The 21,783-nt window shown below is 42.9% G+C and overlaps 1 protein-coding gene across 1 annotated transcript in view; it reads left to right on the forward strand.

The window, feature by feature from the left end:
• Nucleotides 1-21,783, forward strand: part of NUGGC (nuclear GTPase, germinal center associated) — a 38,532-nt gene that overhangs the window by 1,046 nt on the left and 15,703 nt on the right. The window contains exons 3-12 of the mRNA XM_014548462.1: nucleotides 1,236-1,340; nucleotides 2,029-2,137; nucleotides 2,967-3,189; nucleotides 3,686-3,916; nucleotides 7,434-7,643; nucleotides 13,141-13,316; nucleotides 14,767-14,785; nucleotides 15,067-15,156; nucleotides 18,262-18,367; nucleotides 19,594-19,727. Coding sequence (XP_014403948.1) covers nucleotides 1,236-1,340; nucleotides 2,029-2,137; nucleotides 2,967-3,189; nucleotides 3,686-3,916; nucleotides 7,434-7,643; nucleotides 13,141-13,316; nucleotides 14,767-14,785; nucleotides 15,067-15,156; nucleotides 18,262-18,367; nucleotides 19,594-19,727 — 1,403 coding nt within the window. The remainder of the gene's footprint in view (nucleotides 1-1,235; nucleotides 1,341-2,028; nucleotides 2,138-2,966; nucleotides 3,190-3,685; nucleotides 3,917-7,433; nucleotides 7,644-13,140; nucleotides 13,317-14,766; nucleotides 14,786-15,066; nucleotides 15,157-18,261; nucleotides 18,368-19,593; nucleotides 19,728-21,783) is intronic.

Genomic DNA, 21,783 nt, shown 5'->3' on the forward strand with positions numbered 1-21,783 from the left:
GGCAGAGATTCAGGCAGACGCCATTCCTCTGCACCGCAGCACTCCATGGGGTGTGAGCTGGCTCCTGGACAGGACAGAATTTGTGCTGAGAGACACAAGGCTAAACCAGGGGAAGGGTTTCTGGAGACCTGCGTCTGGAGCCCTGTGGTGGGGGCTGGGCGTTGCACTTGGGCTGCCATCCTGGTCCCGAAGTAAAGCTCCTCCTGTGTGGTTCTTCAGGAAAGATGGTCTCCAATGTCATGTTCAGCTTGGGGGCCTCACGCCCTTATGAGTGTTATGACTCTTGGGGAATCAACTCTTCTTCCTCTTCACCTCACAGCCATTTCCTAAAGCACAAGCCGGCCCCAGGAGGACAGGGTGAGGACCATTTCCAACAGCCTTGACCCCAAAGACCCAACTATTGCCCCATTCTAACTGCTTGGGGATGTTTGCTAAAACCAATCCAAAACACAGTGTCTTATCAATTGTTTTTTTAATAAAGCCAATTCTTTTCCCGAGGAGTGTGGACCCTGCCAGCCATTTACTTGATAACTAAGGGAAACCACTAACATGATAAAGTCTCCCCAGAACTACAAAGATCTGCTTCTTGGCGATTTCTGTTCTTGTCTATACAAGGAAGCAGCTGTTGGTGACTTTCAGTGAGGAAGGGGGAGAAGTCCCCAGATTTCATCTCTGAAGGGCACCCAGTGGTAGAGCACCCTCCAAAACTTGTGTGACACGTATTTTTTTTTTTTTTTGTCAGCCCTTCTCATTTTGCAGATGAAGAGACTGAGGCTGATGGAGAAATGATTTGCCCTGGTCCATGCGGGCCGTTCTTTCCTCTGTGTTCTGCTCTCCATCAATTTCTTTCCCAGTTTGCAGAGACCTCCCAGAGGCCTTTCTTCACTCTCCACTTAGCCCCGTCTTGGGCTTCTCTCTATACCGTTGGCACTTGGTGAAGAATACTGAGCCATGTTGGCTTCTCAGTGTTTCCAAACAGGAAGTCTTCATTTCATTTCAACATCTCCTCGGGAGGAGATATGCTGGGCCCTGCGTTTTGGAACTCGATGAAAAGTCCTGGGAAGTGGGAAGCAGACTGGAATGGCCCCGCAGTGCCTGCTTCTGAACCGAGCTCCCAGGCATGCGGAGCTGGCAGGGGGCCTCTTGGGCTCTTTGGGTTTGTGTATTGATAGAGGTCAGGCAAATATACCATGGCCCGAGGCCTGTCATGTTATATCACCTCTGTTTTGCTCTAGTGGATGGTGACTTATTTAAGGAACCGATGAAAAAAAGAAGACGATCCGATAGAGACCAGCGGTTCCGAGCATTTCGCTCCGTAGAACAAAGCGCTCTTAAGGAATGTGAGTGTTACGAAACTGTTAAATAGTGGTTTGTTGTTGTTGTTTTTTTAAAATGCAGCTCTGCTCTTTTCCAAATGTGTTCCGATGCTCAAAGGAAGGGAAGGTTAAATTCAGGAGCAGAATGAAACATCTTCAAATGACCCGGACCAGGAAAAGGAGCCCGCATAGTCTCTGCAGAGATGTAATTTGACAAGTTATCTCTAGCAGTCTCTGGAGAAGAGGGTTATTATGAAAATAACTTCTTCCTCATTAAAGACTGAAAAGTGTTGGTGTGGGGTTTTGTGGGTATTTATACGAAGCCCTTGCTTGTTTTCCCTTTTTCTTTTTCTTTTGAAGTATAGTTGACATACGATGTTATATGAGTTTCAGGTGACTATTTTTCTTCTAATGATCACAGGAGAGAAGAATCTAGAAGCACTAGCACCCACGGCAAAGCCTATGCTGACTTCTGTTACCAGGAGTTTCAGAGCAGGCTGGCTCCTGGAGAGGCTGTTAGGATCAACGATTGCTATCTCCCATGAGCTCTTCTCTCTAGTGTCAGATAACTTACGATCTTGTTTACTTGGTTTTCCATTTCATTTCTTTTTTCCTCTCTCTTTCTATAATATTGAGCAGACTCCACCTGTGGAGACCTAGGACTTGACCCCGGCCAGGTACACCCCAGGTAATGCATCTCTATTGATTCCAGATGAAAAGCTGGAGTCACGGACCAGAAGGGTTTTGAGCAACACTTACCAGAAACTTATTCAGTGTGTCTTCCTGGACGACAGCATTCCGAATGGACTCAAGTATCTCATGTGAGTTTGGTGTCGACGGCCCTCAAATCTTACTTCGATGTCTTTCCTTAGGTGATTGTAGGTGCTTTTCTCCAACAACAAAAGGAAAATTTCAAGTAGGAACTAAGTAAGAAAGCTGAAGATTTTCCATAGCTATAGGCCATTGCTAATACCACTGATAGTTCCTGCTCATTGAGCCTTCACTGTTTCTGGGCAATCTGATAGATACTTTACATAGATCAAATTTCATGTAAGTGTCCCAATACCCTATAAAGTGGACTCTATTCTTATCATCCCATTTTACTGAAATAGAGGCTTAGAGAGGCCAAGACATTGACCAAAGTCACACTGTTGGTAAGTCATTCAAAGGTCCCGGAGTCCAACCCAGACTGTGTGACCGAGCCTATGCCCTCAACTGCTGTGCTGAGCTGACTTGAGGGACTTGAGTGATGCCAAGACTGCATCTTCTACTCAGTAAAACTCTGTGTTGCTCCTAAGAATACTTTTCCCCTGCATAAACTCTATTTCTGGGATCAAGACTATGTAATTTCCATAGAACACAAACAAGGATGCTTCCCATCTATATAAAAACATTATAGAGTTTATGTAGAAGTATCATTCTTTTTGAGTAGAATTACCAAGTATATTTGCATAACTTCATTTGATCCCCATGACAACTCCATGGAGTAAACAGGAATTAATATTCCTCTTTGGCCACATAGCGAGCAGAGACTCAGAAAGATGCCGGGACTTGCTCAGGATTAGAACTCAGTTCCTTTGTGTTCTGTTCTGATGTTCTTCCCACTGTGCTTTGATGACCGTGGCAATGTGCACTTAAAACTTGATCTAGAAACAGGCTTCTTGCTTTGATTGAAAAACCATCATTGGACCCAATCTACATTGGATTATTTGGAAGCACTGGGGCTGGAAAGAGCTCCCTGATCAATGCCATCATCCAGCAAGCAATGTTTCTACCAGTGTCTGGAGAAAGTATATGTACGTCATGCATTGTACAAGTGAGCTCAGGCTGCTGTGAGCAGTATGAGGCCAAAATCCACCTTCTCTCTGACCAGGTAAGTGTCTCCATCCTTCCTGCCTTCTTGCCTTCATGCCTTCCTCCTTCCCTTCCAGTTTTCCTCCCTTTCTTCCTCTTTTTCCCCCTCACTCCCTCCCTCCCTCCCTCCCTTCCTCCCTGCCTCCCTCCTTCCCTCCTTTCTTTTTCTTTCTTTCCTTCTCCCTCTCTCTTAGAGATTAACATTATGTTCCTTATACATATAACTCATGCCTTTGTTGAATGAAGAGAACATAGTATGGAATGTGAAAGTTCAATAGAGCAAGATGGGCTTCCTGTCACCATTCATGATGGGAACTTGGGGGAAGCCATTTCCCTCTGTGGGTCCCTGTTTCCTCATCCACGAAACAAGGGGGTTGGGTTAGACAATCCCTGGCTGGATTGGGTGGTTTTAGGTTTCCTGAGTATGTCTCTCCACAGGGACAATGCCCTCCTCTCCTTGTCAGTGTTTTTCATGTCTGTGTCACGAGGGGCTTGGCCCTACTCTGCCTTGGCAGGAGTGGAAGGAGGAGCTGAAGAACTTGACTAAACTCCTGCACAGGACAGAGGAACTGGGCCGAGAAGAGGCAGATGTGTGGGACGGGGATGATGCAGTGGAGGAAGCCGTCTGGAAGCTACAAATGCTTTATGGAAATGGGGCAGAAAGGAAGACCTATGAGGAATTACTGAGAGCAAAGCCCAAAGGAAAGATTCCCACCTCTAGAATCATCACCCTCAAGGCAGAAGAGGTAGTAGCTTCAAGATATTTTTTCTTTATTTATCATGAGTCTTAAGTATAACAATTGAATTCATTTAGGGGATTTGCTCAAGGTATTGCAAGTTTTATATTGGAAATAAGATTTTTTTTTGTGTTTTGTTGTTTTTTTGGTCAAAGCTTTATTCAACATCTGACCTTTGCAGTGCCCAGAATATTCAGGACACTGTATTTTTGCACTAGCCCTCTTTTTAAAGTTTATTTATACTTCAAAATTTAAAAAATTTTAAGAATAATTTAATTGCTGGCTTTCATGTCTCATCTAAGCAAGTGTCAGAAGTATCCATGACCAAATTATTTTTCATTGTTTATGGCTGTCAAATGGGAATTTTTAGTGTCTGAATGAGGGAGCTTTTGTGCACTGAAGGAGTATTTACACTGACTTGAGGATTAATCAAAGATGTTTTTGCCAGCAAATGATTAAAAAAAAAACAAATCCAACTATAATGGCTGAAACAAATAGGGACTTACTCATTTTCTCACACAAGAAGTCTGGGGGCAGTTGGCTTTGTGGATTAGTTCAGTGGCTGCACGATGTCAAGATCAATATCTCTCTGGTTCCCTTGGCCTCCACCATACTTGTTATCTCCTGGTCGTAAGATTGCTACTGAAGCGCTAGACTTCACAGCTAGCTTCAGGGAAGGAAGACATGGATAAAAAAGTGGCACCAACCACACCTTCCCTTCACTGGAAGGTAAAAGCTTTCCCAGAAACACCCCAACAAATCTCTGTGTACATTTACTTGTTCAGAGCTGATTCACATGGCCTTCCCTAGCTAAAAGGGAGTCTGTCTAGAGAAAGCAAGAAACCGACTTGTCCTGACCAGCTAAGACCACTCTCAATTCACTACCTCCACAGAGAAACAATCAGGATTCCTTTAGGATGGATACTAGACACACACTGAATAGATTATACTATATTTATAATCAATATTAATTTTATTAAATGAAAATTCTATTTTAAGTTAAACTAAATACTTGTGGAACAAATATTCAACTTATTAATGTTGTACATTTAAAAACCTAGTTTTCTTTTCTTTTTAAAAATGTGTTCTTATTGATTTCAGAGAGGAAGGGAGGGGGAGAGAGAGAGAGAGAGAGAAACATCAATGATGAGAGAGAATCATTGGTTAGCTGCCTCCTACACACTCCACACTGGGGATCATGAGCCTGCAACCCAGGCATACGCCCTGACAGGGAATCGAACAGTGACCTCCTGGTTCATAGGACAATGCTCAACCACTGAGCCACGCTGGCCTGGCTAAACCTAGTTTTTCTTGCATGTTAAAACTCATCCTTAAAATATTATTATTCTACACTTGCTCTAAAATTTAGTGTTCAATTATCTCCTAAGTTTAACATAGCCAACCCTCCTCAAATAGTTAATGCTACTTGCATAATAAGTCAAATTTCTTTAGACTTTTTCTATTATAGTTTAAATTTAATATATTCAATTCTTTCAAAAATTTAAAATTTAAAAAATTTAAAAGGCACACTTAGGAGCCAAATGAATGAAATCTCTTAAGGCACTTAGCTTCTGTTTATCTAGATGTAATAGACATTTCTTATATTTAAGTGGATGTTACTATTAAAAATAATTACATTTTTAATATCTAAAACATAGACTGAGCATGTCCAAAGAAACACAATGATTATAACAGTGGTTACTTTATCTGCATACACAACTTACACCAAGGTATCAATATAACGTTTATTTCTTAACTACTCTATATTTGGAAATACTCCTTCCCAGTATTACAACTTTATCCACTAAAACAAGGGGAACAGAATGACCATTTCAGTGAGTGAGAGGGCACAGATTCAGAATTTGGGTCAGGGACTCTAGATTTGCCTAAGGGAATCTGAGTTTGTCTTCCAGAATGGTTTACCCAGAGCCAGTTTATTGGCTTGAACCTTCTTCTTCTAGGAAGAGACTTTAAAATATGTATTTTTAAATTTATTTCAGAGAGGAAGAGAGAAGGAGAGAGAGATAGAAACATCAATGATGAGAGAGAATCATTGATCGGCTGCCTCCTGCACACCCCTCACTGGGGATCACGAGCCTGCAACCTGGGGACCAGATATTGAACCATGACCTGGTTTATAGGTCAACACTCAACCACTGAGCCATGCTGACCAATCAGAAGGGACTTTTATCATCTCCTCTTTCATAATTTCTTATTTAAGACCAGATATCGAACCATGACCTGGTTTATAGGTCAACGCTCAACCACTGAGCCATGCTGACCAATCAGAAGGGACTTTTATCATCTCCTCTTTCATAATTTCTTATTTAATTCAGAAGGGACTTTGCAAGCCCATGCTTTTTCTTTTATGTAGCCCTTGTTGTCTCTACCTTATTTTTTTTAAATAAAATATCTTAAAGAACTTTTATCATCTCCTCTTTCATAATTTCTTATTTAATTAAAATGGATGAAATCTATCAACTCCCTACCCAGATTACAATAACCCCCTGATTTAACCTCTACTCTCGTAAGAATTTACTTCCTTATCTTTCTTACAGGAACATTCTAGAGATATTTATTAACAATGACCATCATACATCCCAAATCTTCTGTCCCCTGAAGTAGCCCAGTAGAAATTTGCTGCTACACATATTTGCTGGCATGAATGTGTCATTGTCCCAAGGTATGTCTAGGAAGAAACAATAGGCTGAGAACAATTTGCCATCCCACCCACCACCATTAAAACATCCTAGAAATGCCCACATATCAACATATTTTTTGAACTTGAAAGATAACTTTTAAAAACCCTTTTAAAGATCATTTTCAGACCAATTTTCAGTTTGGAAATGATGGTCACCATATCACTATCCATTTTCTGTAATCTGGACTCTCTGGTAATTAAAATGTTCATATTAGCCATGCCGGAAGAATCCTCTCCCTCCAAATTTTAGAAAAATTGCATATTAATTACATGAATTTTAGAATTGAAATGGCATTTGGGAGATAAAATGTTTATCTGGCTAAGCTCTAACTTTACTGAAGTCCCATCCTAACTGACTCTAGTTTCTTCATCTCTAAGTTGAGGAGCTTGAACTCCTTGATCTCCAAGTTCATTCTGACTCCCAGACTGTAGGCCCTTATTGACTAGATCACAGGCTTCCTGGTGCCCAATGCTGCTCTCCCATCCCCCCCCCACCCCCCACATATTTTTCTTTATTTTAGAGAGGAAGGGAGAGGGAGAGATAGATAGAAACATCAATGATGAGAGAGAATCATCGATTGGCTGCCTCCTGCATGCCCCACACTGGGAATAGAGCCCACAACCTGGGCATATGTCCTGACCGGGAATTGAACCGTAACCTACTAGTTCATAGGTCGACGCTCAACCACTGAGCCATGCTGGCCAGGCCATTGCTGCTTCTTACCATTTCTCCGTGTACCTTCAATGAACCTGAATCACTAGCTCATCCACGATAGAAATGCTGGGAGAAGGTCTGATGTGTGTGACCTTTTCCTCCTTCCTCAGGCAGGAGAGCTGTCTGTCAAGCTGGACCCCTACATCAGGACTAAGAGGAGAGACTGGGATGGAGACTCAGCGGAGACACAAATATGGCCCTTGATCAAACAAGTGGAAGTGACTCTTCCCAAATCAGAGCTGATTCCAGAAGGGGTTGTGCTGGTGGACATTCCAGGCACAGGTGACTTCAACAGCAAGAGGGATGAGATGTGGAAAAAGGTGACTCTTCTTTCATATGACTTTGTTCCCTTTTCCCTCAATTCCTCCACCCTTTCTAAAGCAACAAAGAATTCTCTGCTTTCAGCTTAATGGATTGTATGAGTTCACTGGAGTTAAATTCTTCCACCCTCCATGTTCTAAGCCTCAGGGCAACAGCAGGATATGGGTGGCCAGAGAAACCGGAGAGTTAGGAATCATGAGGCAGGCCTGGTAGCTGGACCAAGAATGTGTATAAGAGAAGGGTCAGCAGGAGAGTGGCCTAAGAATAAACAGAGGAAACCAGGCAGATGGGGAGAGGAAGGCCAAGAGTTGGGTAGAAAGCAGAGAAGCCGACAGTCAGGCACCACGGAAACAGGAGGCTGCTACTATGGTTGGTTGTTAGGAACAGAACCTCAAGAAAGCAATCCCACGTGAAGTGCAATTCATCAAAGGATCTCATGAGACCCAGCCCGGCCTCAGGGCCACCTCTCAGGATGGAAGCAGCTATTTTTATCTCATTCTCTGCTTGGTCTCGTGACTGTCTCTCTTTGTACATCCCTGCAGAGGCCTGCTTCTCTCTGACTTCTCTACTTAGCCATTAAGATCCACATTGTGGAAAATGACCACCCTAGCCCTGTCTCTAAATCATATTATGTAGTCCAAGTGCCCATGACTGTCTGACTATATAATCTTTGTGTTTTTTAGCTCAAATTCCCAAGAGGAAAAATATGATTGATTCCTGCCCAGCGAATAGATTAGCTCTCTTTGGATTAAATATCGAGCCCTATCGCAATCAGCTGTGGCTGACGGTGGGGTTGAAATGAAAGTCCACCTGTTCAACCAAAATCTTAGATAGGGGTTCAATTCCCAATAAATAGGGTATGAGCTGACCAGGAACCCCCAGATGTGTCTACAGGCAGAGTTAAACATTGGAGTAATTTGACCTGCACCTGGAGGCTGAATTTTTAAGAATTTATCTCATTGTTCATTTGCTTTTCATTCATCAAACATATATAACAATATACTAAGCACTGAGGATGCAAAGATTATAGATAAAAATAATAACAACACACACTTACTGAGCATTTACTTTGTGCTGGGCACCATTCTCAGTGAAGTAAGTTGCCCATTATAACACTGGGGAACTTAACCCAGCTGAGATGACAGTGAATGAAAAGAGGCAGAGCATGACCTTTAATGTTAAGAAGCGTGTGTGTGTGTGTGTGTGTGTGTGTGTGTGTGTGTGTGTGATGTTTATAAACACACAGCTAAAGTAAGATCCTGCCTTCTGGAAGGATATACACCCAATTGTTAGCAGCAGTTTCTGTGTTTACCACCACTCTTAACTACATACACCTCTGTGTTGTTTGTATATTTTATATGAACATGTATTATCGTTACACTAAAAGGTTGAAAGCAAAATAAGACAACATTGAATGAGAAGTAGAGCCTTCCCACAAAAGGCCTAGAGCCTAGCAGGAGAGACAAACATACAGATGACTAAATCCATGGCAGAAAGTGATGTGATAGAGGGACAAGGTGCTGTGAACATTCAAAAGTAGAAATGACCTCCAATAGGAACTCTCATTTCTTCAACAAACACCTACAGAGCATCTATTCAATTTTGTAGTAGATTCCAGATGGACAGAGACAAAGCCCTTGTCCGTGGGAGTCTCCTAGTCTAGAAGGGAATAAATCGGTCATACTAATGAGCAAACCATATTACTGAAAAATGCGAGCACGAAGTGACCATTTCATTTTGAAGGTGGTGAGGATTCAGAGAGGACACAGAAGCTCAGCCTCCACCGGGCAGAGAAGGCGGTTGGAAACGGGACCACTGAGCACTGGCCAGAGCCAGTGGACTGAGGGAGCTGGGTGTTGGGGGACGGATGAGTCTTCCTGGGTGGCTGGAGGGAGAAGCAGGTGTGGGGTATAGAGAGAGGTGCAGAGACAAGCCTGGAAATGCTGGGGGTGGGCTTTAATACCATGCTTCCTGGGAAAACTCAAAGGTCAAGAGGGACCGGGGTGTGTGATAGAGCAAGAAAGGGCATCTTTAGGCAGAAGGAGCTCAGGAGCACAGGGTGGGAACAGAGCGGCCACAGGACCGGAGCTGGATGTGGACTGGGAGGAAGGGCCCGTATCAGTGAGCCACAATCAGTGCCGAAGCTGCGGGACGGTGGGCCAGGGGAGCCTTGTGACTGGCTTCCGATCAAGATCAGGTTGATAGGGTCAGGATGACAGCTTACAGCTCAGCAGCCTATGCCCTGATTTTACAGGGAAGAAATGAGGCTCAGAGAGGGGAAGTCATTTGCCTGAGACCACACAGCTATTGGGTGGCAGAATTTGAACTAGAGGGCAGGTTCCTACCTTCCCAGCGGAGGCTTTATCTATCACCCCCTCAGGATGTCCCCTCACAGTTCTCTAAGATGAAGGCAGTTGCCTTCTTCTCGACCCTTCAGCGCAGGCCTGGCCGTGAGAACCTTGTTTCTGCAGGGTCTCGGCTCATGGAGAGGAATTGCCAGCCTTGGTTAGTTCCAGGCCAGGCCCAGGGAGCGACAGCCTAGGGAGGCAGCCAGCTTCTCTCACTGGATGGAGCCGTGGTTGCCGCCAGTTCAGATACACTGGGCAGCTTATCAAAGGCCACTCAGAACAGAGGAGCCAGCAGATCTGGCTCAGAACACCGGCTCTGAGGAGGTCCGGCTGAAGCGAAGGGATGGTTCCCAGCGTGCTCTGCTTGGCCTTGGCTCCCCTGCATTCTTGTGGTTTTGCGATCTCCTCTCACAAGAAGTTACTAAAGACTTCCTTCTTTCCAGGGAGAACAGAGCCAACACCCCTGCCCCATCTCTCCAGCTGCCAGCTTGCCTTCCCTAAATGAAAACAATTGTGCACCCAGACCTCCCTGTTCTAACACCTAGAAGTCCTGAGACCTTAGACGTGTCACCTGAACTCTCCGAGGCCCATTCTCAACTCCAGGAGGGAGGGAGATGGGGTGGCAGAGGTGCCATCCCACCCACTCCCAAGTCCAGTCACTCCTTAGAGACAAGCTTTTTGGTGTCCTCTTCAATGCTAACTTGACCAAATCCTGGCAGGTAGGGGCATTGTGGAGGGCCTGAAATGTAACCACTGCCACCTTCTGGTTGCAGTCCTCTTCTCACGTTAATAAACATTTGTTAAGTACCCATAGTTTACCAGGACCCCGGGGAAAATTGTTGACCTTTAACAAACAGCCAGCCAGATATTTCTCCAGCAAAATGGGTTGATTCAGGAACAATAAAGAATTGCTATTCGGGACATTAAGTCTAATGGTGAACAACACAGAAGTCCAGAGAAACAAAGGAGAAGAATGCTCTTTTATGGTCTTGGGAGGAGCTGTAGTAAATAAAGAGTCCATTGGAAGTAAACGGAGAGTTCAGAGTATAGTGACCTTTTATTGATTGAGTTATGGCCGTCTCCCATTGGCTGGGCTGTTACTGGGCAAGGAGGCAGAGAGGTGGTGTCACTTGCTGTTAGAGATGCAGGGTAAGTCATTTCCCGTGGAGGTCAGTAGTGTGTGCTGAGTGTAAGAGTTCTCTCTTCTACCCTACGGACTCCATTTTAAATGAGTTTTTATTATTTTATTATTAATTTTCACAATATAAAGGTGAAAAAGGACCTGCCCTTGAAGAGCTGGCAGCCTGATATTCTAGGATCTTTCACAACTGCCTGAATAGCCTGAAGCCTTCCTGAAGTTGATTATAATTTGGGAAGTGGGAGGGAGCATTTTTTTTTCCCCCAACATAGATGTGAGTTCATCCACACAGGGAGGAGATTCAGACCCATGGGTGTCCTTATGCTGGTCCTTTGCCTCTCAGGCCTATTGTCTTCTCTACAAACAGTAAAGTTTGTCTTATTATAGAGATTGATGATTTTAAAACAATAACCCATGAAACCAAGAGATTCATGGACAGAGGTGGGGGGTTCTGACCAGGTTGGGGCTCCAAACCTTCCATCCCCAACTGGAATTCTTTTTTTCTTTTTTAAATATATTTTTATTAATCTCAGGGAGGAAGGGAGAGGGAGAGAGAGATAGAAACATCAATGATGACAGAGAATCATTGATCGGCTGCCTCTTACACGCCCCCTACTGGGGATTGAGCCTGCAACCCAGACATGTGCCCTTGACCGAATCGAACCTGGGACCCTTCAGTCCGCAGGCTGACACTCTATCCACTGAGCCAAACCAGCTAGGGCCCCAATTGGAATTCTTTGTAAGATTTCATTTGAAAAGGGCTCCACTGCTAAAATACAAGTTTGAACCCCATGAATCTAGATCAAGGTTTCTCAGCCTCAGCACTATTGACATTTGGGGCAGAAAATTCTCAGTTGAAGGTGCTGACCTGGGCATTGTAGGATGTTTAGCAGCATCCCTGACCTCCGCCCTCCAGTGCCCCCATGTCATAACAATTGAAATGGTATCCAGACATTGCCAAATGTCCTCTGGGGTACAAAATCATCACCAGTTAAGAGCTATTGGTATAAAGCAAAAATAATGACTTAATTAGCAAGTCACAAACTTGTCATACCTTTATGTGCAAAGAGCTGTTCTAAAGAACCACAAATAAACTTCATTGCTGAGTTGGACCAGCTTTTCATTTTTAGGGAGAGAGAAGACAAGTGAAGCAATACAGTAAGAGAAACATCACAAGGCAACACACAATTACTCATCACATGAAAGTTGCTTATTTGATGATAGTGATATTTGTGCTATTAGTCATTAGTTGTAATTTCATGTTCATTGACTTTTGTAACTTGACTCACGTGGTTCCTGGCTCCCAGCTAACACGTGATGGCAGGGTGCTGAATATTCAGGGACAGTCAAACATCAAAAGGATGATAGGTTTGGGGTAGATTCATGACCAGAACTAGTTCTGGAAAAACAATAATTTCCTCTAGAGGACAAGTAAGGCCAAGCAAGCCAGTGAAAGATCTGGTCATTGAGATCTGACTTCTTGAATTCCATCAATCACCAATGCCACCAACATCTAGGAAGCCTCTGCTATGGCCACACACTGTGCTTGAAGTGAGGTGGATTCCAAGCTGAACGGTACAGCCCCTTCCCATCAGGTACACCACAATCTGGATGGGGGAAGGTGCAGAGAGCCAACCCTGTACAACAACTCTGCCTGAGAGGTGTTGTGGCAGGGAAGTCTGGGTGCTGTAGGATGCAGAGGAGGGGTGGCCCACCCATCCTGAGGGGGCCCTTAGCAGATTCTCAAAGGGCAAGTGGAGGTCAAAAAGAGGTCGTGGCAAGTGCAAAAACCCTGAGAGATGACAGAATTACATCTGAGACACTGAAGGAAGCTCAGCATGGCTGGAGCATAGAGACTGTGGTGGCGGGGGTGGGGGTTGGGGGAGAGTTGGGATAGAGATAGAGACAGAGGCAGAGCATGGAGGACATAAATGATACATTAAGGAATCATGTCCTCTACGATCATTACACCATTTATGTTCTTAATCATATTGTGGTCATGCTTCACAGACCATTGATAAATGCTCAGTGATCTGGGTGATCAGTGACATTGAGAGGGTGTCTGGAGGGAGAGCCCACGAAGACCTTCTGAATGAGAGCATCAAAGCCTGCCAGCGGGGTTTCTGCAGGGACGTTGCCCTGGTGGTCACCAAGACCGACAGACTCCACCTGCCGGAATACCTAAGGTACCACGCTGGACTTGCCGGGAGGTGGGCTTTCCTCCATGGGTCCTGACTACAGGGATGATGGAGCTTTGACTTTAGGATGTGGTGGGCATTGTGTACTCAGGGAAGTGACTGTTGGGGATGCAAGAGAAGTCTAGGGGACTTGCTGGGACGTCAGGACCCTTGGGTGGACTGGCTCAGGAATCTGAACCACGGTGGCCCCTCTTCCAGAGTAGCTGCTCAACACCCAACAGGCTGTTCTCTCCATAGCTCCAGGGGTGCCACTCGCGAGTGTGGTGTGATGGTCCTGCCTGGGCCCCAGAGATGGAATATGGAGATGCTGCCACAGCTAGTAGGCACTTTCTAGAATATTCTCTGGCACGGAGCAGCACTGAAGTGTCAGATTCTGTTTTCGGATTTGTCTACTTCTGAGATTTTAAAACCCATTTGGAACAAAGTTCTCAAAGTTTTAGAACTTTGGCCAAAAATAAAAGCATTCTTACATATTATATTCCAACAACAACAATGAAAGGTAAGTATTTAGAGTTTAGTAGATGTTGATTTATGTTGATTTCCATGTAGATACCGCCCCCCCCCCCCCACACACACAGCTAGGGAGACTATAACTTATCTTCACCTTGGGACACTTTGAAAGTGAAAGGAGTATTATTAGCTATTACAAAGGATCAGCAGGTATAAAGCAGTATACATTTGGTTGCGCTAGGTATATGGACATACGGTCCAGGGATATAACTTTGTTGATGCTTCTCTGCTCTAACAAAAGCTTCTTTACCTGTCACCTCCTCCATTTCACCCACATTCTCTGTAACTTGAGTCTGGTGTCTCCAGGAATTTATTAAGCATAGAAAACTTCCTCAGTGAAGAAATAGGTCAAGGCTTCTCCATCTAGCTTCTTGCTCTCCTGGTCTAGGTTGGAATTTCAGTTTCATTTTCCTTCCCCCTTCTCTCCCCCTCCCCGCCCCCAGCAGATTTCATTCAACCCAACCCCTACCACAGAATAATATCTAAAGCTATCCCTTGCCAATGCCAACTCTAAAACTAAACCTAAATCAATCCAATTTATTAAATGTTTATTGAACACAGTGGTTGGGGCTGCCAATTTCAAGATGCATATTGCCTTGTCACCAAGGTCACTGTCGTAAAAGAGGGTTACAGTTTAGAGGAGAGGGACAAGCAAAGTACTGTGGGAACCGAGAGAGAGAGGTGTTTTGATTGGGTCAGGGGGTGAGTCACAGAAAATTCCACCGATGACAAAACATTGAGAAATAAAGACACTTTTTTTCAAATGGACACTGGTGGTGGATCAGAAGGGAGAGCACTTGGGCTGAAGAAAGAGGTTAGGCAAAGGCATCGAGTCATGATAGTATCTGCTGCTTTTGGGGAAAGTCAAAAGACTGCTGTGACACATAATGAGTTAAGTAATGGTTACAATTTTCTAATTTCATTTCAGGGAAAGGAAAGTGGGAAATGTAAGTATGAACTAGTTATTTTTATTTTTAATTTTTAAAGCTCTACTAAGATATAATTGATATACCCCAAAATTGCACACATTTAATGTAAATATCTTGGACATATGCATGGACTAGTTATTTTTAAATAATACTTTTGGTGATTAATATTATATAATTTAAATACATGCACATTTGTCTGGGCCAAATGAAGATCTGCTAATAAAACATGCATCTTGCACGTCATCGCTCTTGATAATTGTGTATTCTTTGCCATGCTTCTGTTTCCCTTCACAATCTAGCAAGCTATTCAAAGTCAGCGAGAAGCCATTTTAGAAAGAAATGAAATGATAAAACTACAAAGGAATAGAATTCTCAAGGAAAAACTAAAGGTGAGTTAATGGATTTCCCTACATATTTTTCTGCTTTCCAACCACTCAGATTCTGAGAAACAAATGCCTACTTGGTCTTGGGCAGTAGCAAGGACAAAAGTTTTGGAGTAGACAGTTTGGACTTAACTTAGTTCTGTTAATTAATAACTTTGTGACCTTAGGCAAATTACTACACCTCTCTGAATCTCCATTTTCTCATTTGGAAAATGGGAAATAACAATATCTACCTCTTATGATTGTTGGAAGCATTGAATGAGCATACGGTGTGCTGAGAAATACGTGCAGGTAAAATTAGGGATCACCATAGAGTTGAAGGTGTGCTTGGCTAGAGCAATGCATGGGGCGGTGTGGGAATACAGAAGGAGAATGCTCAATCACATTGGCAGTCGGGGAGGTGGTGTTGGGTAGAGGTTCAGGGAAAACGCTCAGCCTCGTGAGCTAAATTTTAAAGAACCAGTATCTTCAGTAACGGGAAGAAGTAGGAGAAAAAGCGTTTGAGATGGAGGGAAGAACATGATTGCAAAAGCCTGTTCTGTATGGTGAACTCAATGTAAGTAGTTTCAAAGAGCTCGGCAAAGGGTATATGCATGGGTGTTGGGGGATAAGGCCTGAGCTGTATCTTTCAGGCTTGTGTAATTGTCTGTGGGACTCTTAGTGTTTTCTTAAATTATTTTTATTGTCTGTCACTGAAATAAGTACTAGTACACACATAAAACTCCTTACTATCAAGTCTTATACAACTATAAAACTGAAACCAATTTTCAGATAAAATATAAACAAAACGACAATATCTGAGTTAGTATAATGTGATAGATGATATGGTCTTGCTGAAATGAAATCTTCAGTGCTGGGTTTAATAGTAAAAACATATGGCCTTATGTCCATTTCGATATTTAACTGCTTTCTGTATTTCGACTTCAATTACATCCATGCAGAAAATGTCTGAAGCGCAATGGGGAATTGAAAATTTCAAAGCTTTTGTTTCTAATTCAGAATAATCAGACCTCATACTTAAGCCAATGTCTTCTAACAAGTCATTCTTGAATGCTGGTTTTAACGAGGCAATAATTCAGTAAAGCTGTTCTTATTCTCTTTAATCGTTTTTGTGACATTAAAAAATATGCACTTTATGAGTACCTAATTGTACTGTTTCTGGAAATAGAAACATAAAATGTTTCAATACACAATTAAAAACTATATTTATTGCTCATGAATGTGGCAAATTGGTGTGTATGCAAAATAGGGTGTGGTCGCCTGTGGGGTGACTATGGTTCTGACGATTACAGTATAAGTTCTTTTGAGGTCTGAACACCTACTGATAGCTAGGTGATGCCATCATTCTCCAACCACTTTATTTCCATTTGAATTATTGTGAATTACCTGTACTTCATGCTTTCATTTGGAGCAAATTTAATTTTAATTATAGAAAATATGAGACAGAGGTTGACCATAAAGGAGTCATTCATATAGATGTCCATGCTTATTTTTTTATTATAAAAACTAAGAAAAAATATTGTAAGAACAACTACAGACCCTGGAGAGTACATTTATAGACAACAGTTTGGAAATACAGTTGTCCTTGAACATGTGGGAGTAAGGGATACCGACCTCCTGTGCAGTCAAATAATACGTGTATAACCACAGTTAGCCCTCTGCATACACAGATTCCCAAAGTGAGGAGACCCTTAAAAATGTGGGTTTGAATTGAGGTCAATTGAAAAAACATCCAAGTATAAGTAGACCCGCAAAGTTCAAACCCATGTTCTTCAAGGTTCAACTGTACTATGCATTGTAGAAAGACTGTTTTCTCAGCAATATGGTGAATGGAAGGGTGGGGAGAGGGTTGTATGAAGCTTGTATGTAGACAGATCATTTGTGAGGGTTAGTTAAGAGTCTGAAATAGGTACTCACTACAGGAATAGAGGAGATACATTCAAGAGATATAGGGAGGTCAATCCACAGGTATTTGGCAAGTAAGAGAGAGCTGGGTTTTGACTTTCTCAGGCATGCTACTGGAACTGGTTATTACACAGCATGTTGCTTTTGCTTTAGCACACCTGTAAAGAAAACCTACTCTTCTCCTGGGTGTCTCTCCTTCACTGTCACACAACGACTACTCGAGTGTACGGGGCTCCTGTAAGCCTAGCCCGCAGCTCTAGCGCAACCTTGATTACATGGGTTGACAGCTTGCCAGAGATGTGGATTCTCGCCTCCGCCAGGGGACTACTTACTCAGCTCTTTCATATCTTTGCCTCAAAAAGATTGACAACTCTCTACTCTTTTCTACCACCCCCAGATAACCATACACACATTCTTTATGGTTTTTCTCTTTTGGGTGAGATAAATGAAAGATTATGGAATAACATTTATACATAATTCTAGTATGATTTGTCTGTGATGATGTTTTTCTCATCATAAAAATTTTTCTCACCGGATTCTTAATTTCTTGACGTTTAAGAAATTTGCTTAAGCATTATTTCATACACATACTTAAATGTGTATGATAACTCACTAACCACCCAGCTCAAAAACTTGCACTTTTATAGAACCTTTTTCCAGTTTTGTATTGAGCTGAGAAGTATTTAGTAATCAGCTCTATTTTTTAAAAGGGGGGGGGGGATGATTTGTAATGTTTGCCGATTCCCGTGGTGTAAATACTCCCACCATTGCTAGTTTTAACCTATCAGTATGATGCCACTGAAGGCAGAGTTGGGGAGAGCTGTGTATGTACAGTTGGCTCTCAGGGCTGGTACAAGCTGCCTCCAGGGTTGTGCTTCTTTTTTCCAAAAAGAATCCTGGCACTTTCCACTCTCTGAACATTTAAACATACTTTTGAATTATTTTCTCTCTGCATTTCCTTTTAGAATTACCATTTTAACTCCCAAGGGAATAGTTTCTGTGCAGCAATTTCTAAACAACTTCTGACCTTGTGAGGTGTAGACAGATAGGAACACCTGACATACAGAATGTTGTCTGTTCCTTATGGGGCTCTCATAGAACCGAAAGTGAATGAGCTGAAATCTGCTGAAGGCTCTCATGAGGCCTGCCTTGTTTCCTTTGCCATGAATGAGTTATTCTGTCCCTTCTCTGCCTCTCTTACTTCAGAGAAAATTGCCGGCTGACTTCAAGGTTCTGGAAGCTTCCAATCTGGTGTACACAGTCAGTGCCCAGGAGTACTGGTGGCAGGCTCTCCTCACTGAAGAGGAAACTGGTAATTAAAAAAAAAAACCAACAAAAAACTCAATCGCTAAAATTCTCAAGATTAAGTTTGGTGCTCTGAATTTCCCACCCTAGAACTATTTGTGCCATTCTTCCAGTTTGCCAGTTTCTGTACCTATTAGCGAATATGTTTGTTTGTTTTCACTGCTTTGTGGTGGTGCCTTGAGACCACAATTCCTCTCTCCTCCAAATCTTACCCCAAGTTGGTAACGGTCAGTGATCCGGTTAGTATTTGGCTTGAGATACTTCACGCGCCCAACTATGGGTCTTAGAAGAATTGCCTGAGTATCTATTGTATGCTTCGTCTGTGGCCGGGAAAAGTAGAAGACATCCCCTTTCTTCATACAACTTAAAATCTAGGAGCTACCACGCCTAGATTTTGCAAAAATCGAAGTGAAAACAAGGCTTAGTTCAGTAGTGCTATGAGTACAGTAAAAGTTCAGAGAACCTGGAGATCTATGTGACTGGAATTCTCAGTGAAAATGGTGAGGAGGCAGGATCTGAGCTTGACACTGATCTGAGCTTACAATGGCATAAAATGTGCATGCATGTCACTAGACATGGATGAGTTAAGGAGCAGAAGGTGTGACATGTTCCCAGAAATTGGGGAACTGCTTGAACAAGGATATAAAAGAAATAACCAGTCGGGCACATACAAGAAGGAGTAGTATAGGAAAATGTCCACTTAAAGGAATAATGGAGAAAACAGTAGAGCGACATCTGTCATCTTCTGACTAACAAAGGGTTAGGGCTAAGGTAAGTTTCCAATCTGGAATCCCAGTCATCAGAAGGTCTTAGCCCTTTCTACAGCAGGCGTAAACTACTTTCATATTAAAAGTTATGTGTTATAGATAGAAAAATCTAGGGGGACTGAAGAGCTGAGACTCTAACATGTGAGCACTTTGGTTTCATGATTCAGGTAAGTACTCATCCAGAGGGAAGTGTCAATTTTTTTAAACCAACTTACACTTTTCTACATAGTTTGTTTCATACTGCTACAAAAAATCGATAGTCGTCATTGCCGATTTACCATCGTTACTGCTGATCCCAGACTTGGGAAGAAGGTCCTCAGAAAGGCTGGTTTAGGGGGCTCCCAGCCCACATAGGACCTCAACAGTAGTTAACTCAGACTGCCACCCAGATCTGTTCATTCTGATGAATTCTAGTTACTGTGAACTCTGGCCTTATAAAATTGTTTGTGCTGCCTGTGAATCCCAGAAATCCCCAAGTTAAGAGAATATATCAGGAGAAGGCTCTTGGAGAAGAAGAGGAGGATGGTGACCAAGTACGTTACGGAAGCCTTTGGCCTGCTGCTCCTCACAGACAGTTTCAACTGCACGGAAAACCTGCCGGTAGGGATGCCACTTGGGCTGTCATCTCAGCCTCCCGCCCTGGGCAGAACATTCCCTTTACAAAGTTAGGAAATCATGATATTATTTTTCTTTTCATATCAAAGGAAGAAACTAAGCTCAGAGAATCTGAAGAGGAGAAAAAGATAATGAGAGGGTTAAAATGATAACATTTGAGCAAAAAAGAAAGAACATTTTCCCTAGGACAAAAGGACTAAGAGGAAAAAGTAAAAATAGTCAGTGGCTACTTTCCCCTTTCCTGAGACTTGCATAAGATGGAATGTGTTTAGCGATGGCAGGAGTGGTTTATTTACTTCTAGTGCAGTGGTTCTCAACCTTCTGGCCCTTTAAATACAGTTCCTCATGTTGTGACCCAACCATAAAATTATTTTCGTTGCTACTTCATAACTGTAATGTTGCTACTGTTATGAATCGTAATGTAAATATCTGATATGCAGGATGGTCTTAGGCGACCCCTGTGAAAGGGTCGTTCGACCGCCAAAGGAGTCGTGACCCACAGGTTGAGAACCACTGTAAATCTAGTGGCATACAGACAGGTCTTGGTTATCCTGCAGAGGCGTGGGTATGCACACAGTCCTCCAAGTTTGTATCTGTCCGTGGAGTCCCGTCATGCCCTGGTGCTGTCAGACCCTCAAACTCAGGCAGCAAATGCGTGAGAGGAAGGAAAGCAAGGGGGACTTTCAGCAAAGAGTTCAGATATTTACCTTCGCAGTTAGAATGCAGGCCTTCCCAATAACCAATTAAAATTACTTTTCTCATAGTAATGAACAAGTTTATCTCTTTGCTGGGTGTTTTATTTTTTAAACTAAAATAAGAGTAGAGGCATAAGAGAGTTTGGGAGAAACAGCTGTTGCTGGAATCAAGCACCAATTGCATTTCTTCCTTGGGAAGAACTGACTTACAAAGAGACAGTCATATACACTTGACCCTTGAAAAACACAGGTTTAAACTACATGTGTCTCCTTAGATGTGATTTTTTTCAATAAATACATGTAGTGCTGTAAATGTATTTTCCTTATTATTTTATTAATAACATTTTCTTTTTCCTTGCTTAATGTATTATAAGACTAATTGACTGTTTAGGTCAATTAGTAAGGCTTTGGGTCAACAGCAGGTCATTAGTAGTTTAGTAGAGTCAAAAGCGGATTTTCGGCTGCACAGGGGCCAGCTCCCCTAACTCCCATATTGTTCAAGGGTCAACTGTATAAAGAAAAAATTCAGACCCATAGCCTGCAGCAACCTGTTTAGGAAACCAACCCCTTATTGACAAGGAACAGCTCAGGAAGCCAGCATGCTGTCAGTTAGACTTGTAGGAAGTCAGACTACTATCTCTTGTAACAGTCCAAGAAGCTAAACAATAACTTCTGTAACAATCGACCCAAAATGGCCAGACCTTAATGAATAACGACAGTTTCCCTCATCTTTATCCATGCAACCATTTTAGGACCAACTAGCGGAGGCCAAGTACACACTCTACTGAATCAAACAGGACCCCTGCTCCTGTTAGCCCACCTACAGCTTCCCAGGCCCTTGGCCTCAATCAGGGCCCACCCAAAGCCTTTCCACCACCTGCCTTTGAGTCTCTGCCAAACACAAGTGACGGCGGCTGACTGCCTGGCCATAGCAACCTCTGATAAGTAGGCTTCCTGTGTTCCCCTCTGGTTGGTGTTTATTTCCACACTTGCTTTCACCACCAGATTTATATAAGTTGTCTGCCTTGCTGAAACGCAGAGCAGGAAAGGGGTAGAGAAAGTGGACCCGTAGGGCTCGGTGAGAGTTCAAGGTCCTGAGAATGAGGGACAGTGAGCCTGGGATGGCCCTGGGAGTGGCAAGGAGAGGCAGATAATGGAGACCTGACTTCAATGTGAAAAGTAAGCAATGCCGACTGCAGATGGTCTACGCAGTTTTGGTCAAATGTCCACGTTTTTAAAATTCTATATACAAGTGAACTATAGGGCAAGATTCACCGTCTTTTTTTTTTTAAAAAAATCACACTTCTTATGCTTTGTTTTGGTCTAGTTCTGTGTGGTTGTGGTGG

The sequence above is a fragment of the Myotis brandtii genome, unplaced genomic scaffold (genome assembly GCF_000412655.1).
Source record: "Myotis brandtii unplaced genomic scaffold, ASM41265v1 scaffold1148, whole genome shotgun sequence".
Taxonomy (NCBI): domain Eukaryota; kingdom Metazoa; phylum Chordata; class Mammalia; order Chiroptera; family Vespertilionidae; genus Myotis; species Myotis brandtii.